The sequence below is a fragment of the Carassius carassius genome, chromosome 22 (assembly GCF_963082965.1).
Source record: "Carassius carassius chromosome 22, fCarCar2.1, whole genome shotgun sequence".
NCBI classification, from domain to species: Eukaryota; Metazoa; Chordata; class Actinopteri; order Cypriniformes; family Cyprinidae; genus Carassius; species Carassius carassius.
In genome coordinates, this window is record NC_081776.1 from 25312940 (window position 1) to 25331906 (window position 18967).

At 39.6% G+C, this 18967-nt stretch overlaps 1 protein-coding gene across 1 annotated transcript in view; it reads left to right on the forward strand.

The window, feature by feature from the left end:
• The window catches only part of LOC132099254 (NACHT, LRR and PYD domains-containing protein 3-like), a 95732-nt gene extending 81808 nt beyond the window's left edge, over window positions 1–13924 (forward strand). The window contains exon 9 of the mRNA XM_059505693.1: window positions 13165–13924. Coding sequence (XP_059361676.1) covers window positions 13165–13691 — 527 coding nt within the window. The 3' untranslated portion in view covers window positions 13692–13924. The remainder of the gene's footprint in view (window positions 1–13164) is intronic.
• The last annotated feature ends 5043 nt before the right edge of the window (window positions 13925–18967 follow it).

The following is an 18967-nucleotide window of genomic DNA, read 5'->3' on the forward strand; positions in this document are numbered from 1 at the left end:
GATGAGACAATATACCCTAGGAAGGGAACAGACATGGAATACGCATTTCTCTGCCTTGACAAAAAGACCATTCTCAAGTAATCTCTGGATCACTCGTCTGACGAGTTGCACATGTTCCTGGAGAGATGAAGAAAAAATCAGTATGTCATCCAGGTAAACATATATAAACTGATCTACCATGTCTCTCAACACGTCATTAACGAGTGCTTGGAAAACCTCTGGCAATTTGGAGAGCCCGAACGGCATCACCAAATATTCAAAGTGCCCTCTAGGAGTGTTAAAAGCGGTTTTCCATTCATCCCCCTTCCTAATGCGGACCAAATGATAAGCATTATGTAAATCCAATTTTGTGAATACAGATGCTCCCTGTAACCTCTCGAAAGCTGAAGACATCAACGGCAAAGGATAGGTATTCTTTATCGTGATGTTGTTCAGCTCTCGGTAGTCAATACAAGGTCGCAGAGAACCATCCTTCTTACCCACAAAAAAGAATCCTGCCCCCACTGGAGAAGAGGAAGGGCGGATGAACCTCGATGCCAAGGAATCAGAAAAGTATTTCTCCATGGCCTCCCTCTCCGGAATAGAAAGAGAGTAAAGTTTGCCTTTAGGCGGAGACTTACCTGGAACTAAGTCTATATATAGCACAGTCATAGGGACAATGTGGAGGAAGAGAAACAGCACAGGACTTACTGAACACCTCCTTCAGGTCCAAGTACTCTGCGGGCACGTTTGATAACACCATGGTCTCCTCCTGAAAGACAGAAACAGGCACAACAGGACAAGCAGAAACCAGACAAGACTTATGACAACTTTCACTCCACACGGTCAAGTCAAGTCACCTTTATTTATATAGCGCTTTAAACAAAATACATTGCATCAAAGCAACTGAACAACATTCATTAGGAAAACAGTGTCAATAATGCAAAAATGAAAAAAACCTTGGGAGAAAAAACCTTGGGAGAAACCAGGCTCAGTTGGGGGGCCAGTTCTCCTCTGACCAGACGAAACCAGTAGTTCAATTCCAGGCTGCAGCAAAGTCAGATTGTGCAGAAGAATCATCTGTTTCCTGTGGTCTTGTCCTGGTGCTCCTCTGAGACAAGGTCTTTACAGGGGATCTGTATCTGGGGCTCTAGTTGTCCTGGTCTCCGCTGTCTTTCTGGGATGTAGAGGTCCTTTCTAGGTGCTGATCCACCATCTGGTCTGGATACGTACTGGATCCGGGTGACTGCAGTGACCCTCTGATCTGGACACAGACTGGATCTGGTGGCCACGGTGACCTCGGAACAAGAGAGAAACAGACAAATATTAGCGTAGATGCCATTCTTCTAATGATGTAGCAAGTACACAGGGTGTTATGGGAAGTGTTTCCGGTTCCGGTTTATCTAATTAATGCAGCCTAAAAATCCTTTAACGGATTTGGATAATAAAAGCATATTAGTATGTTATGTGTATGCCAGGTTAAAGAGATGGGTCTTTAATCTAGATTTAAACTGCAAGAGTGTGTCTGCCTCCCGAACAATGTTAGGTAGGATATTCCAGAGTTTAGGTGCCAAATAGGAAAAGGATCTGCCGCCCGCAGTTGATTTTGATATTCTAGGTATTATCAAATTGCCTGAGTTTTGAGAACGTAGCGGACGTACAGGATTATAATGTAAAAGGAGCTCATTCAAATACTGAGGTGCTAAACCATTCAGGGCTTTATAAGTAATAAGCAATATTTTAAAATCTATACGGTGCTTGATAGGGAACCAGTGCAGTGTTGACAGGACCGGGCTAATATGGTCATACTTCCTGGTTCTAGTAAGAACTCTTGCTGCTGCATTTTGGACTAGCTGTAGTTTGTTTACTAAGCGTGCAGAACAACCACCCAATAAAGCATTACAATAATCTAACCTTGAGGTCATAAATGCATGGATTAACATTTCTGCATTTGACATTGAGAGCATAGGCCGTAATTTAGATATATTTTATATCTAGAGGTCAGTTAATTCTCAGCACATAGAGACTCTTTCACCTAGATATCACACTATAGAGACTGTGTCTGTTCCCCGAACTAGAAAATACAAAAAACGTCCAAACCAAGTTAAGATTAACAATTTAATTGAGGTTCAACAAATAAACAACAGAAGCAATATGGATAAACAAATGATAAAGCTTGGCTTATTGAATATCAGATCCCTTTCTACGAAAACACTTTTTGTAAATAATATGATCACTGATCATAATATAGATGTACTCTGTTTGACAGAAACCTGGCTAAAACCTGATGATTACATTATTTTAAATGAGTCCACCCCCCAAGATTACTGTTATAAACATGAGCCACGTCTAAAAGGCAGATGTGGAGGTGTTGCTTCAATTTATAACAACGTTTTCAGGATTTCTCAGAGGGCAGGCTTCAAGTATAACTCGTTTGAAGTAATGGTACTTCATATAACATTATCCAAAGAAACAAATGTTAATGATAAATCCCTTGTTATGTTTGTACTGGCTACTGTATACAGGCCACCAGGGCACCATACAGACTTTATTAAAGAGTTTGGTGATTTTACATCCGAGTTAGTTCTGGCGGCAGATAAAGTTTTAATAGTTGGTGATTTTAATATCCATGTTGATAATGAAAACGATGCATTGGGATCAGCATTTATAGACATTCTGAACTCTATTGGTGTTAGACAACAAGTTTCAGGACCTACTCATTGTCTAAATCATACTCTAGATTTAAAACTGTCACATGGAATTGATGTTGATGGTGTTGAAATTATTCAGCCAAGTGATGATATCTCAGATCATTATTTAGTTCTTTGCAAAATTCATATAGCCAAAATTGTAAATTCTACTTCTTGTTACAAGTATGGAAGAACCATCACTTCTAACACAAAAGACTGCTTTTTAAGTTATCTTCCTGATGTAACCAAATTCCTTAGCATATCCAAAACCTCAGAACAACTTGATGATGTAACAGAAACTATGGACTCTCTCTTTTCTAGCACTTTAAATAAAGTTGCTCCTTTACGCTTAAGGAAGGTTAAGGAAAACAGTTTGACACCATGGTATAATGAGCATACTTGCACCCTAAAGAGAGCAGCCCGAAAATGGAGCGCAGCTGGAGGAAAACAAAACTAGAGGTATTTCGTATTGCTTGGCGGGAAAGTAACATATCCTACAGAAAAGCATTAAAAAATGCTAGATCCGATTACTTTTCTTCTCTTTTAGAAGAAAACAAACATAACCCCAGGTATTTATTCAATACAGTGGCTAAATTAACGAAAAATAAAGCCTCAACAAGTGTTGACATTTCCCAACACCACAGCAGTAATGACTTTATGAACTACTTTACTTCTAAAATCGATAATATTAGAGATAAAATTGCAACCATTCAGCCGTCAGCTACAGTATCACATCAGACAGTGCACTATAGACCCCCTGAGGAACAGTTCCACTCATTCTCTACCATAGGAGAGGAAGAATTGTATAAACTTGTTAAATCATCTAAACCAACAACATGTATGTTAGACCCTATACCATCTAAGCTCCGGAAAGAGGTGCTTCCAGAAGTCATAGATCCTCTTCTGACTATTATTAATTCCTCATTGTCATTAGGACATGTCCCCAAAACCTTCAAACTGGCTGTTATTAAGCCTCTGATCAAAAAACCACAACTTGACCCCAAAGAACTAATTAATTACAGACCAATCTCGAATCTCCCTTTTCTGTCCAAGATACTAGAAAAGGTGGTATCCACACAATTATATTCCTTCTTAGGGAAAAATGGTATATGTGAGGATTTCCAGTCAGGATTTAGACCTTATCATAGTACTGAGACTGCTCTTCTTAGAGTTACAAATGATCTGCTCTTATCATCTGATCGTGGGTGTATCTCTCTATTAGTTTTATGGGATCTTAGTGCTGCGTTTGACACAATTGACCACAACATTCTTTTGCATAGACTTGAATACTTTGTTGGCATCAGTGGAAGTGCATTAGCATGGTTTAAATCGTACTTATATGACCGCCATTAGTTCGTAGCAGTGAATGAAGATGTATCCTATCGATCACAAGTGCAGTATGGAGTACCTCAAGGCTCAGTACTAGGGCCGCTACTCTTCACGCTTTATATGTTACCCTTGGGAGATATCATCAGGAAACATGGTGTTAGCTTTCACTGTTATGCTGATGATACTCAGCTCTATATTTCTTCGCAGCCCGGTGAAACACACCAATTTGAAAAACGAATGGATTGCATAGTCGATATAAAAAACTGGATGACGAGTAATTTCTTACTGCTAAATTCTGAAAAAACAGAGGTGTTAATTATAGGACCTAAAAACTCTGCTTGTAATAACCTAGAACACTGTCTAAGACTTGATGGTTGCTCTGTCAATTCTTCGTCATCAGTTAGGAACCTAGGTGTGCTACTTGATCGCAATCTTTCCTTAGAAAGCCACATTTCTAGCATTTGTAAAACTGCATTTTTCCATCTCAAAAATATATCTAAATTACGGCCTATGCTCTCAATGTCAAATGCAGAAATGTTAATCCATGCATTTATGATCTCAAGGTTAGATTATTGTAATGCTTTATTGGGTGGTTGTTCTGCACGCTTAGTAAACAAACTACAGCTAGTCCAAAATGCAGCAGCAAGAGTTCTTACTAGAACCAGGAAGTATGACCATATTAGCCCGGTCCTGTCAACACTGCACTGGCTCCCTATCAAGCATCACATAGATTTTAAAATATTGCTTATTACTTATAAAGCCCTGAATGGTTTAGCACCTCAGTATTTGAATGAGCTCCTTTTACATTATAATCCTCTACGTCCGCTACGTTCTCAAAACTCAGGCAATTTGATAATACCTAGAATATCAAAATCAACTGCAGGCGGCATATCCTTTTCCTATTTGGCGCCCAAACTCTGGAATAACCTACCTAACATTGTTCGGGAGGCAGACACACTCTTGCAGTTTAAATCTAGATTAAAGACCCATCTCTTTAACCTGGCATACACATAACATACTAATATGCTTTTATTATCCAAATCCGTTAAAGGATTTTAAGGCTGCATTAATTAGGTAAACCGGAACCGGAAACACTTCCCATAACAACCTATGTACTTGCTACATCATTAGAAGAATGGCATCTACGCTAATATTTGTCTGTTTCTCTCTTGTTCCGAGGTCACCGTGGCCACCAGATCCAGTCTGTGTCCAGATCAGAGGGTCACTGCAGTCACCCGGATCCAGTACGTATCCAGACCAGATGGTGGATCAGCACCTAGAAAGGACCTCTACATCCCTGAAAGACAGCGGAGACCAGGACAACTAGAGCCCCAGATACAGATCCCCTGTAAAGACCTTGTCTCAGAGGAGCACCAGGACAAGACCACAGGAAACAGATGATTCTTCTGCACAATCTGACTTTGCTGCAGCCTGGAATTGAACTACTGGTTTCGTCTGGTCAGAGGAGAACTGGCCCCCCAACTGAGCCTGGTTTCTCCCAAGGTTTTTTTCTCCATTCTGTCACCGATGGAGTTTCGGTTCCTTGCCGCTGTCGCCTCTGGCTTGCTTAGTTGGGGACACTTCATCTACAGCGATATCGTTGACTTGATTGCAAATAAATGCACAGACACTATTTAACTGAACAGAGATGACATAACTGAATCCAATGATGAACTGCCTTTAACTATCATTTTTGCATTATTGACACTGTTTTCCTAATGAATGTTGTTCAGTTGCTTTGACGCAATGTATTTTGTTTAAAGCGCTATATAAATAAAGGTGACATTGACATGGAAAAATGCAGTTTTACAAATGCTAGAAATGTGGCTTTCGAAGGAAAGATGACAATCAAATAGCACACCTAGGTTCCTAACTGATGACGAAGAATTGACAGAGCAACCATCAAGTCTTAGACAGTGTTCTAGGTTATTACAAGCGGAGTTTTTAGGTCCTTTAATTAACACCTCTGTATTTTCAGAATTTAGCAGTAAGAAATTACTCGTCATCCAGTTTTTTATATCGACTATGCAATCCATTAGTTTTTCAAATTGGTGTGTTTCACCGGGCTGCGAAGAAATATAGAGCTGAGTATCATCAGCATAACAGTGAAAGCTAACACCATGTTTCTTGATGATATCTCCCAAGGGTAACATATAAAGCGTGAAGAGTAGCGGCCCTAGTACTGAGCCTTGAGGTACTCCATACTGCACTTGTGATCGATAGGATACATCTTCATTCACTGCTACGAACTGATGGAGGTCATATAAGTACGATTTAAACCATGCTAATGCACTTCCACTGATGGATGTGGTCAATTGTGTCAAACGCAGCACTAAGATCCAATAAAACTAATAGAGAGATACACCCACGATCAGATGATAAAAGCAGATCATTTGTAACTCTAAGGAGAGCAGTCTCAGTACTATGATACGGTCTAAATCCTGACTTGAAATCCTCACATATACCATGTTTCTCTAAGAAGGAATATAATTGTGAGGATACCACCTTTTCTAGTATCTTGGACAGAAAAGGGAGATTCGAGATTGGTCTATAATTAACTAGTTCTTTGAGGTCAAGTTGTAGTTTTTTGATGAGAGGCTTAATAACAGCCAGTTTGAAGGTTTTGGGGACATATCCTAATGACAATGAGTAATTAATAATAGTCAGAAGAGGATCTATGACTTCTGGAAGCACCTCTTTTAGGAGCTTAGATGGTATAGGGTCTAACATACATGTTGTTGGTTTAGATGATTTTACAAGTTTATACAATTCTTCCTCTCCTATAGTAGAGAATGAGTGGAACTGTTCCTCAGGGGGTCTATAGTGCACTGTCTGATGTGATACTGTAGCTGACGGCTGAATGGTTGCAATTTTATCTCTAATAGTATCGATTTTAGAAGTAAAGTAGTTCATAAAGTCATTACTGCTGTGGTGTTGGGAAATGTCAACACTTGTTGAGGCTTTATTTTTCGTTAATTTAGCCACTGTATTGAATAAATACCTGGGGTTATGTTTGTTTTCTTCTAAAAGAGAAGAAAAGTAATCGGATCTAGCAGTTTTCAATGCTTTTCTGTAGGATATGTTACTTTGCTCACTATGCTCACTGTTTTCCTTAACCTTCCTTAAGCGTAAAGGAGCAACTTTATTTAAAGTGCTAGAAAAGAGAGAGTCCATATTTTCTGTTACATCATCAAGTTGTTCTGAGGTTTTGGATATGCTAAGGAATTTGGTTACATCAGGAAGATAACTTAAAAAGCAGTCTTTTGTGTTAGAAGTGATGGTTCTTCCATACTTGTAACAAGAAGTAGAATTTACAATTTTGGCTATATGAAGTTTGCACAGAACTAAATAATGATCTGAGATATCATCACTTGGCTGAATAATTTCAACACCATCAACATCAATTCCATGTGACAGTATTAAATCTAGAGTATGATTTCGACAGTGAGTAGGTCCTGAAACGTGTTGTCTAACCCCAGTAGAGTTCAGAATGTCTATAAATGCTGATCCCAATGCATCTTTTTCATTATCAACATGGATATTAAAATCACCAACTATTAAAACTTTATCTGCAGCCAGAACTAACTCTGATGTAAAATCACCAAACTCTTTAATAAAGTCTGTATGGTGCCCTGGTGGCCTGTATACAGTAGCCAGTACAAACATAACAGGGGATTTATCATTAATATTTGTTTCTCTGGATAATGTTATATGAAGCACCATTACTTCAAACGAGTTATACTTGAAGCCTGCCCTCTGAGAAATCCTGAAAACGTTGTTATGAATTGAAGCAACACCTCCACCTTTGCCTTTTAGACGCGGCTCATGTTTATAACAGTAATCTTGGGGGTGGACTCATTTAAAATAATGTAATCATCAGGTTTTAGCCAGGTTTCTGTCAAACAGAGTACATCTATATTATGATCAGTGATCATATTATTTACAAAAAGTGTTTTCGTAGAAAGGGATCTGATATTCAATAAGCCAAGCTTTATCATTTGTTTATCCATATTGCTTCTGTTTTTTATTTGTTGAACCTCAATTAAATTGTTAATCTTAACTTGGTTTGGACGTTTTTTGTTTTTTCTAGTTCGGGGAACAGACACAGTCTCTATAGTGTGATATCTAGGTGAAAGAGTCTCTATGTGCTGAGAATTAACTGACCTCTGTGACGGGAGGCAGCTAGCAGACGGTCGGTTTAGCCAGTCTGTCTGCTTCCTGACCTGGGCCCCAGTTAGTCAAGTATAAACACTAAGACTATTTGCCATATTTCTAGAGAGAAGAGTGGCGCCACCCCAGGAGGGATGAAGACCATCTCTTTTAAACAGGTCAGGTCTGCCCCAAAAGCTCGTCCAATTGTCTATGAAACCTATGTTATTCTGTGGGCACCACTTAGACATCCAGCCATTGAGTGATGACAATCTGCTATGCATCTCGTCACCACGGTAAGCAGGGAGGGGACCAGAGCATATTACAGTGTCTGACATCGTGCTTGCAAGTTCACACACCTCTTTAATGTTATTTTTAGTGATCTCCGACTGGCGAAGTCGAACATCATTAGCGCCGGCATGAATAACAATCTTACTGTATTTACGTTTAACATTAGCCAGCACTTTTAAATTTGCCAAGATGTCAGGCGCTCTGGCTCCCGGTAAACATTTGACTATGGTGGCTGGTGTCTCTATATTCACGTTCTGTACAATAGAATCACCAATAACTAGAGCACTTTCATCAGGTTTCTCAGTGGGTGCATCACTGAGTGGGGAGAACCTGTTTAATGTTTTGATCGGAACAGAAGAGCGGTGTTTTGACCCACGACTACGCTGCCTCACCGTCACCCAGTTGCCCTGCTGCAGGGGCTCTGTTTCCGAAACCGAACAATGTACAGGAATCCCTGAGCTAGACGCATCCAAAGCCGTATCTAGAGCCCTAACATTCTTACTTTCCTCAATTAAAGTTTGGATGCGTGTCTCTAATTCTGAAATCTTCTCTGTCAGCCTAACTATTTCCCTGCATTTATCACATGTGAATCCCTCATCAGCGACAGAGATAGATAAACTGTACATGTGGCAAGAGGTGCAGGTAACAATGACAGGAGAAGCCATTACTCACCGTGCTTGATGAAATATTCTTCTTACTGCGGTTGTTTGATGAACTGTGTTGGAACCCCAATCCACTCGTGGATTATGTTTGATCAACCAGGGGTGACCTAAAACAATGGGAGCGACAGGGGAGTCCATGAGGTAAAAGGATATGGTTTCGTTGTGCTTGCCTGAGGTGAGCAGAGTTATGGGTTCAGTGTAGTGAGTGACGTGTGGCAGTTCCTGGCCATTGAGTGCGATGACATGGATGAGATGAGACACGGGAAGGACAGGAAGGTTCAGGTGACGTGCAAATAGAGAGTCAATGAAATTACCTTCGGCCCCAGAGTCCAGAAGGGCGTGACAGTCGTGAGTGTGATTCTCCCATCGCATTTTTACCGGAAGTAGAGTCGAAGACGTAGTTAAGGACTTCCTGGCAGAGATCCCACCCGATAGTAGCCTCAAATTTACTACCGGGCTGGCTCTTTTACCAGGCATGAATGGAGGGAATGATCCGAGCCACCGCAATGCAAACATAGTCCTTGGGAGAGATATATTTTAGATAATCTACATTTAGTAAGACTTATATGACTATGCTTTTGAAAAGATTGAAATGGGGCTTTATCATTAGCTCAAGAAAAGGCTTTTGATCGGGTGGATCAACTTTTTCTTCTCGATGCTCTAAAGGCCTTTGGTGATAATTTCAATGATAAGTATAGCAATGTGGCATCACGCCACAGAAATAGGGGAGAGTATGCCACCCTAGAATTTGCAGTCAGGGAAATACTGCGCATCCTCAGGTGCTATTCAAGGAAACACAGGTTCGATTCTACTAAAGGAGCAAGAGACGTGACTTAACAAAGTAAAACATTTTAAAAAGAAGTCATTAATCCTAAAACATTCCAAAAGAATGGACTCGTAAACAGTTTACCAATTAAATACCCACAGTTACGAAGAGACAGTAATAAAGCCTACTTTAACAGAAGGGACAAGCCCCACAGCAAATCAGTGCATAAAAATTCATAAACCAAGTGACAAATCAAAAAGAAACTACAACAAAAGAAACAAACACACGCTCCCCTTCTGTTAAGCTTCAGTACCACATCTAGTCAAACATTGACCTGTAGATATAAATGCACAGAACAATCAGAGGAGCAACAATCCAGCACTGTGATGGCTACACAGCCAGCTGCATGCACTGGGGTGGATGGAGTCCTTGATGATTTTAACAGCTCTTCTTTTGCAGTGTTTGAAGTAGTTGTCCTGCAGAGAGGGGAGAGCAGACCCTGAAATGTGCTCAGCTAAGCGCACCACTCTTTGCAGTCTTGACTGGAGCTGTTCCCATACCACACTGAGTCAATACACTTTCTATGGCCCCTAAATAGAAGGTTTCAGGATTGCTGGTGAGACCCTGAATTTCCTCAGCTGTCGCAGATGGTACAGTCTTTGCCTGGCTTTATTAACCTGTGTTTGAATCTGGGTAGTCCAAGTCAGGTCCTCGGAGATGTTTATACCGAGGTACTTGAAACAACTCACCCTCTCCACAGGGGTCCTGCTGCTGCTGTCTCTTCTTGAAGTTAACAATCAGCTTTTTATAGTTTTGCTCACATTCAAAGCGAGACAGTTGTCCAGGCACCATGATGTTAGTTTCTCTACCTCATCCAAGTATGCACTCTCATTGTTGTGAATGAGGCCCAGAACGACGATATCATCAGTAAATTTGATAATAGATGTGGAGCTGTGGGAAGACACACAGTCATGCGTGTAGAGAGAGTAGAGTAGGGGACTCAAGACACAGCCCTGTGGGGCTCCTACATTCAGGGGGATGGAGTTAGAGGTGAACTGGCCCACTTTCACCACTTGAGGTCTTCCGGTGAGGAAGTCTTGAATCCAGTTGCAGAGTGAAGAATTCAGGAACTCTGAATTCAAGAAACTAGCTTTATGGGGACTATATTATTGAAAGCTGAGCTATAGTTGATAAATTGCAGCCTTACATAGTTCCCGTTATTGCTGTCAATGTGCGTGAAAGAAAAGTGCAGGATGTGAGAGATGGGATCATCAGTGGATCTGTTGGGGCGATAAGAAAACTGAAGAGGGTCCAAAGTATCCGGGACAAAGGAGCAAATGTAGTTTTTACTTAGTTTTAATGTAGCTTCCCGTCATGTCCGGCTGCTTTCCTGATGTTCACTCGCTTTAGAGCCCTCCGAACCTCATCCCCAGACACGATGATCACATGATTATTGCTGCTCTGACTGCAGCTGTCTGATGATTGCCTGACTTGTGCCGCTCAGATTGTTTTCGAAGTGCCCGTAGAAAGAGTTTATCTCATCAGCCAGTGACGGATCTGCTCTCACCTCTGCAGAGGATTGGTTTCCAAAGGCACAGATGGTTCTTAGTCCCTGCCACATGTGTAGAGACTCATTGAACTGAAAATGAGACTCTATTTTTTCCTTGTATCAGAGTTTGGTGGCTCTTATTGTGCATCGGAGAGCATAGAACAATGCTTTGTACGCGCTCATGTTTCCCGACAAAAGACCGGCGTTGTAAGCAGCAGTGCATTTGTTTACTGCTGCACGGATTGTTCTGTCCACCCATGGTTTCTAGGAGAAGATTAGAGAAGGTCCTTATAATTACTGTTTCAGTTGCTTGCTCATCTAGCGTGTTTACAAAGCTTAATGCTACATCCGTGAACTCACTGATGTCAGATGAACTTGCCCAAAACATGTCCCAGTCTACGTCATCAAGAGCCGCCTGTAGCATGGCTTCAGAGTGGCGGACCAGCGAGTCACCACCCTCTGCAACGGGGATTGTTGAATGAACCTTTGTCTATATTCCGGTTTGAAGAAAATGGCAGCATGATCCAATTTGCCAAAAGCTGGTAGTGAGCGAGCTTTTTAGGCATTCTTAAACTGAGTGTAGCAATGATCCAGTGAATTCGGTCCTCTGGTTGGAAACATGTTGATAAAAGTTCAGCATAACCTGCCTGAGGTTGGCTTTGTTAAAGTTCCCAGCGATGATAAAAGCAGCATCAGGATGTTTGTTAATGTTGCCGCTGAGCGCATCATGAAGCTTAGACAAAGCCAAGCCAGTGTCTGCTTGTGGTGGGATGTAACAGCAGTAATGATGATCGATGACAACTCCCGGGGCAGATAAAATAGGTGGAAAATAATGGATAAATGTTCCAGATGAGGCAAGCAGGAGCATGACAGAGTGCAGATATTCCTGGGGTCACACCTTTTCTTATTAATCATGAAACATACTCCTCCACCTTTGGATTTACCGGCCTCGTATGTTCTATTTATCTGTAAAACAGAGAAGTTATCAGACGTCATTACAACAGTGTATGGGACCAAGGTTGTGAGCCATGTTTCAGACAAACAAAGGATGTTAAAGTCCCTAATGTCCTGTTGGAAACTTATCCTGGCCGTAAGTTGGTCCATCTTATTCACCAGAGACTGGACATTGGCGAGCAGAATGCTTGGAAGATGGACACTTGATACCTAAAGGTGTATGGCTATCAGCTGAAATTTTTGCCGAAAAACTGGGCATAAGATCAATTTGTGTGGCAAAGAAAATTTTGAGTCAGATTGCTGAGTTTCTGCCACAGAGTTATAGACTTTTCTTAGAAACCTATAATGGAGAGATGAACACATTTGACTTTACAGAATTGGACATTACAGAAGAGACTGAAAGCTGGGAAGAAACTGATGGTGGACTATTATCTTTTAAGACACCTCAATTGGGAGTCTTCAGCAATACAGCAATTGACATGCATCTGATGGACAACTGCTCTTACAAAAAGCTAATTTTGCTTCGCCTAGTAATAATGTCTACAATACATAAACAAAGGCTGATCAATCACTGTTGATTTTTCCAGAGACAGTAGACCAAACTTTTTGTTGATAATATGATGAAATGTGATGCTTAATTACCTGTACATTCTGCTTTGGCAAAACTTTATTTTTTTTTTTTTGGTATTAAAGTGTTTTTTAAAGTCAAAGTCTCTCTCTCTCTCTCTCTCTCTCTCTCTCACACACACACACACACACTCACATTAATTGTTATGTCTCTTTTCTTGTGTTCAGATGCCTGTTTTCTCACACTGGATCCAAACACAGCAAACACTCATCTCATTCTGTCTGAGGAGAACAGAAAGGTGACAGGTGTGGAAGAGTCTCAGCCGTATCCTGATCATCCAGACAGATTTGATGATGTGTGTCAGGTGTTGTGTAGAGAGAGTGTGTGTGGACGCTGTTACTGGGAGATTGAATGGAGTGGAGTTTATGGTGTGTTTATATCAGTGTCATATAAGAGAATCAACAGGAAGGGACGGGGTGAGGAGTGTGTGTTTGGATTTAATGATCAGTCCTGGAGTTTGTTCTGCTCTCCTGACAGTTTCTCATTTAGACACAATAACAAACATACTGTTCTCCCTGTGAACTCCATCATCAGTAGAATAGGAGTGTATGTGGACCACAGTGCAGGAACTCTGTCCTTCTACAGGGTCTCTCACACAGTGAGCCTCATCCACACAGTCCAGACCACATTCACTCAGCCGCTCTACCCTGGGTTTGATGTTCATTATTGTGGATCATCAGTGAAACTGTGTTGATGAATCAGATGAGACTGACGACTAATAATAATAGGGGAGGTGTTGACGCAGTGGATAAGACACACCACCTTTGGTGTGAGAGACCCGGGTCCGAATCCACTGTGAGACACCAATGTATCCTGAGCAAGACACGTAACCCCTAGTTGCTCCAGAGGCGTGCAACCTTTGACATATATAGCAATCGTAAGTCGCTTTGGATAAAATCGTCAGCTAAATGAATAATTGTAAATGTAATACTGCAGCTGAACTTCTGTGACTGAAATAACAGTCAGAATAAATGTCTAAAATCCTCATACAGTATAGACAGTAGGTGCGTTTACATGGACACTTTTTGCTTCCATCGGATTGAATTCATTCTGATTGACAAATCCAAACGTAGTTTACATGAACACTGGATAAAGTGATCTGGTTGATATGCGCGTTTACATGTTACAAACTTTTGATCGGATTTACTCTTTTGACATGCGCACACTGCGTGAATATACAGAGTTTCCCGCTGCTGTCGCATTCTCTTTTAAAAAGCACACGTGATATTTATCTACTTCGGGTCCTAATTAGGCGACGACCAGCACATGAACTGTTGTGCTGCTTAATGTTACTTAAAATAAGAAAAGGTTTAAAAGTGTCCCTTCCTGCACCCAAAACTAGTTGTCTGTTGATGGGAGTCTTAAACGAGGATGGGTGGAACGTGGTCGTGTTCCACTTCACATACGCTGAGTGAAAGGGGATATAGGGGATAATGACAGGACACTTATTTATGACACTTTAGTCACCAGGAAGAACAGCTCGTTCACCGCGTCATACGTCATTACGCTATGTCTATGTCACTGCGCATGCCCAGTACTTTCCCGTTTCGGTTTTCAATCCGATCAAGTGTTTACATTTCCTCTCGCTTGGATTACAAAAGGGATTATCCACCCCTTACAATCCGATCAAAATTTTAGTCGGATCGAGCCAATTCAATCCGATTGACGTGTTTACATGTGACTTTTTTTTATTCTGATTGTGCTTCTAGTCCTATTGCGATCGGATTAGTAGTGTCCATGTAAACTCAGCTAGTGAGATCAGTACGTGTGTATTTGTAAGAGTGTGTTTGTGTGTATCTAAATTTGTGTTTTTATTGTAGTGTCACATCATTCATTTCTATTATTACTATCAACATTTCCTTTCAATTGAAAAGTTCTTTACGAGTCATGTTTGTGAAAAGTACATGTAATTTATTTTTCTCTATTGTTTTTGTGCATAAATAATACACAGTGAGAAATGAACTTGAGATCAGGTTTGAATTGATGCTTGTATCATGAATATAACTGATTCCTCACAAGACTGATATAGGTTTCAGGAGAGTTTCTGACCTAGAATAAAACATTAATCATTGCATTCAATAAAATATATTGTTACTATAGAAAAGCTGTTTTAAATTATTATGGAGTCTCTTTCAAGCTGTGATTTTATTTGTGGTTTTTATTTACCTAAATATGTAAAAATGTGATAAAATATGCATAATCTTTGCTGAATTGATAATAACAACAGCCACGATATGATTGTTTTAATTATTTGAATTATAACAAATCAAATAAATTTTATGATTAACAATAATACTTTTGTACTCTTAAATAAAAAGTGTTTATGCATGTATTATTTTTATTATTATTATTAATAATAATAATTATAATACTAAATATTAATGTAATTTATTTTTTATTTTATACCAGTTCGAAAATCTTAATGCGGTAATAATATTGAACTTAAAAATAAAAAGTCAGTATTTAATAATGAAATAAAAATATTAGTTTGGCTACTACAATTTAAATTTGAACAAATATTATAAGAAATAAATAAATGTTATGATGACATAAATATCAATAATATTTATTAATAATATATGATAACTGTATTATTTATACAATAGTTAAACAAATAAATATTACTAAATATTTATTAAATAAATAGTATATATTATAATATTTATTTTAATATGTATTTATTAAATAAAAAGTAATTATTATTATAAGACGTATAATATAATATAAAAACTCAAATTATTTAGTAAAAATAATAATATAATTAAAATACTAACTACTAACTTTAATTTAACAGCAATTGTAACATTTTAATGGATTTGTTAACATTTAAATAACAATAAATATTATTATTAGTAGTATTATATTATTATTATATAATTATTGGTTAATTGCTATTGTTATAATATTTTTAAAAAATTACTATTTTGGTTATTAATAAAGACTTTTTTTTTTTTTATATATATTTTAAATTAAGTAAAAATAATATTTTGTTAAATAGTAATAATAATATAATTTAGATTTACTATTATTTAAATGCTAAAATACATAAAAACAATTGCTATAACATAACTGTGACTTCCCTCTCAGTCACACACCTGACTGAAAGGCTCATTATGCAGCTCATTATGTAGCTCATTATGCAGGCCTTTGTCTTCTCAGGTGTAAATCCCAATGATATTCATGATAAATGACGCCTACTCACATATGACTTTTACAAGCAAAAAGTGTCTTAGAAAATGTAAATAAATATATTGTTTTCTGTGAATGAGTAAACAAGATGATTTTCACATCATTTAGAAAGAATAATTCTAGGCTACAAGCTCCAGTTCTCAAAAGTCCCGGGAACCAATGTTCTGTATGTGCTTTATGGCCTTATTCAAGTGATTTAACATGTTTAGTTTTCCACTAACCACGCATAAAAAAATTTCTCTAAAAACACAATCATTTACCCTGTTTGTGCTGATTACAGTATCATTAGACTTCAGCCATTTAGATGTTTATAAGCAACTGAAAAAAGGGACAAATATCAGGGCATGACAAAACTTTTCCAGGCCCCAAAAATACCCTTAGACCTCAGAGGGTTAACCAGGAAAATTAAAAATGGCACGTCATGTCGAAAAGGTTGCCGACCCCTGATTTAAATGATAATAAATGCATTAAAAAAAGTCAGTATTTAAATTTTAATACTATTATGTCATGGCCCTAGGCTGATCTGTCTGTTCTTCCCTTATTTTGATTGTGTGTTGTGTTTACACTTATCATGTCCTTCTGTGTCATTGTGGTGTCCTTTCCCACCCTCTTGCTCCATTTATTATCTTATTTTTGGCCCACACCATCACCTGCTCCGCATTATGTTAATCACTCCTTCCCTATTTAGTTTCCTTGTGTGTGCTGTCTTGTGTCAGACCATCTTGTTGTGCTCTGTGCAAGCTGAGCTCTGACCACATCATCTCTTATATTTTTTGGCTGTGCAGAGACCTTGAACATTTTTGCTTTCATCTTTTAGTTTTTATTTTCCTCTGCCTTCTGCTTCCTGGCAGCGTTAACCTTCTCCTGCTCAACCCAAGCTTGGCTCTTCTTCGTTCAATGACTGAGTTCGCTATCAAGTTCAAGACCTTAGCAGCGGCCTGTGACTGGAATGAGGGGTCTTGTAGAGCTGTATTCCATGCTGGACTGGATGAGGGGATCCAAGACAGGATCACAACCCATGAGCTTCCGCACACCTATAATGATCTCCTTGACTTGGCCCTCCATGTGGAAAGCTGCCTTCGTTGCCAATGATCGACTGTTCGCGCCTCTCAGAAAGTGGGAGAAATGACCAGTGACTCCATCTCTGCCTTGCCTCTGCCTTCCCCTGCTGATCCTGAACCAATGCAGGTGGGAAGCCTGCGTCTCACTCCTCAGCAAAAACAAGAGAGACTCACCCGGGGCCTATGCTTCTACTGTGGGAGGGTAAAAGCCAAGGCCCATCATTAGCCAGGAGGATTCTGGTGGGCCCATCTCTCCTTAACCATGTCACCATGGCCATGTCCCTGCCTCCTCACCGTCCTTATGATTGTGCTATCAACCTCCTCTCAGGCAATTCTCCGCCCAAGGGTTGTTTATATTCCCTGCCTGGTCCAGAAATAGAGGCTATGGACAAATATATTTGAGAGTCCCTAGATTCTGGTCTCATCCGTCCCTACTAATCTCCAGCTGGAGCAGGGTTTTTCTTCGTAAAGAAGAAGGATGGCTCCTTGTGTCCTTGTATTGATTACAGAGATTTGAATGACATTACAATTAAGAATAGGTACCCCCTGTCTTTAATGTCATCTGCCTTTGAACTTTTGCAGGGAGCCATGGTCTTCAGTAAATTGGACCTCCACAATGCTTATCATCTAGTTCAGATTCGAGAGGGAGATGAGTGGAAGACAGCATTTTTCACTCTTTTGGGACACTATGAGTACTAGGTGCTACCTTTTGGCTTGACAATGCCCCAGCTGTCTTCCACAACCCTGATGTGTTAAGAGACATGGTTAACAAGTTTGTCTTTGTTTACCTTGATGACATTCTAATCTTTTCTCCTTCGCTTCAGGTACACCCTCAACACATGCGTCAGGTGCTAAAACGGCTGCTGGAGAACCAGCTGTATGTTAGAGTGGAGAAGTGTGTTTTCAACTCCAAGTCAGTTCCATTCCTGGGCTATATCATTTCGGCAGAGGGAATCAAAGCAGATCCCGCTAAGGTAAGGGCCATAGCTGAGTGGCCACCTCCAGACTCACGCAAGGCTCTGCAGCAGTTTCTGGGATTCGCCAACTTCTGGCGCTAATAATAAGACACAAAAAACACATTTTCAAAAAGGATAGAAGTATAATCAAATATATAACACAGCTCAATAGGCTCAGCTTTTAATGTTGGCAGGCATAATTGTTAATGAGCCAAATGTTCTGGGTTTTTTTTGTAAAGGCCTTGTATAAGTGTTGAGCTGTCTAACCTCCTCAGGTATAAAATTCCATTCAGTAGCGCCCCTCACTGACCAGGTCGAGCGACTGAATATGCTTGAGTAACGTGCTCAGAGCTGTTTCTTTGGCTGATGAACTCAGCCAGAGGAGCTGGTGCCAAATCATGTGTCACTTTGTATATAAGATTCAGATTTAAAAACTTATGAAGACTGTTCCAGTTTAAAAGGCTGTGTTTTTGTAAAATTGCGCAGTGATGATAGTGCCTTGGTTTTTTGTCCATGATTTTAATGGCTTGTTTGTATAATGTCTCCATAGGTCTTTTTGCGCTCTGACTTGCTTGAGACCAACTTGTAAAGCAGTAGTTGAGGTGGCTGAAAATCATGGAATGTAAAAAAATTAGTGCAGCTTCGGTTGACATGTCATTTCGAATTGAGCGGATATTTACAAGATTAAACTTGATTATTTTACATAATTTTTTAATATGGGCTTTAAAGGAGAGATGTGAATCTATTACTAAGCCAAGATATTT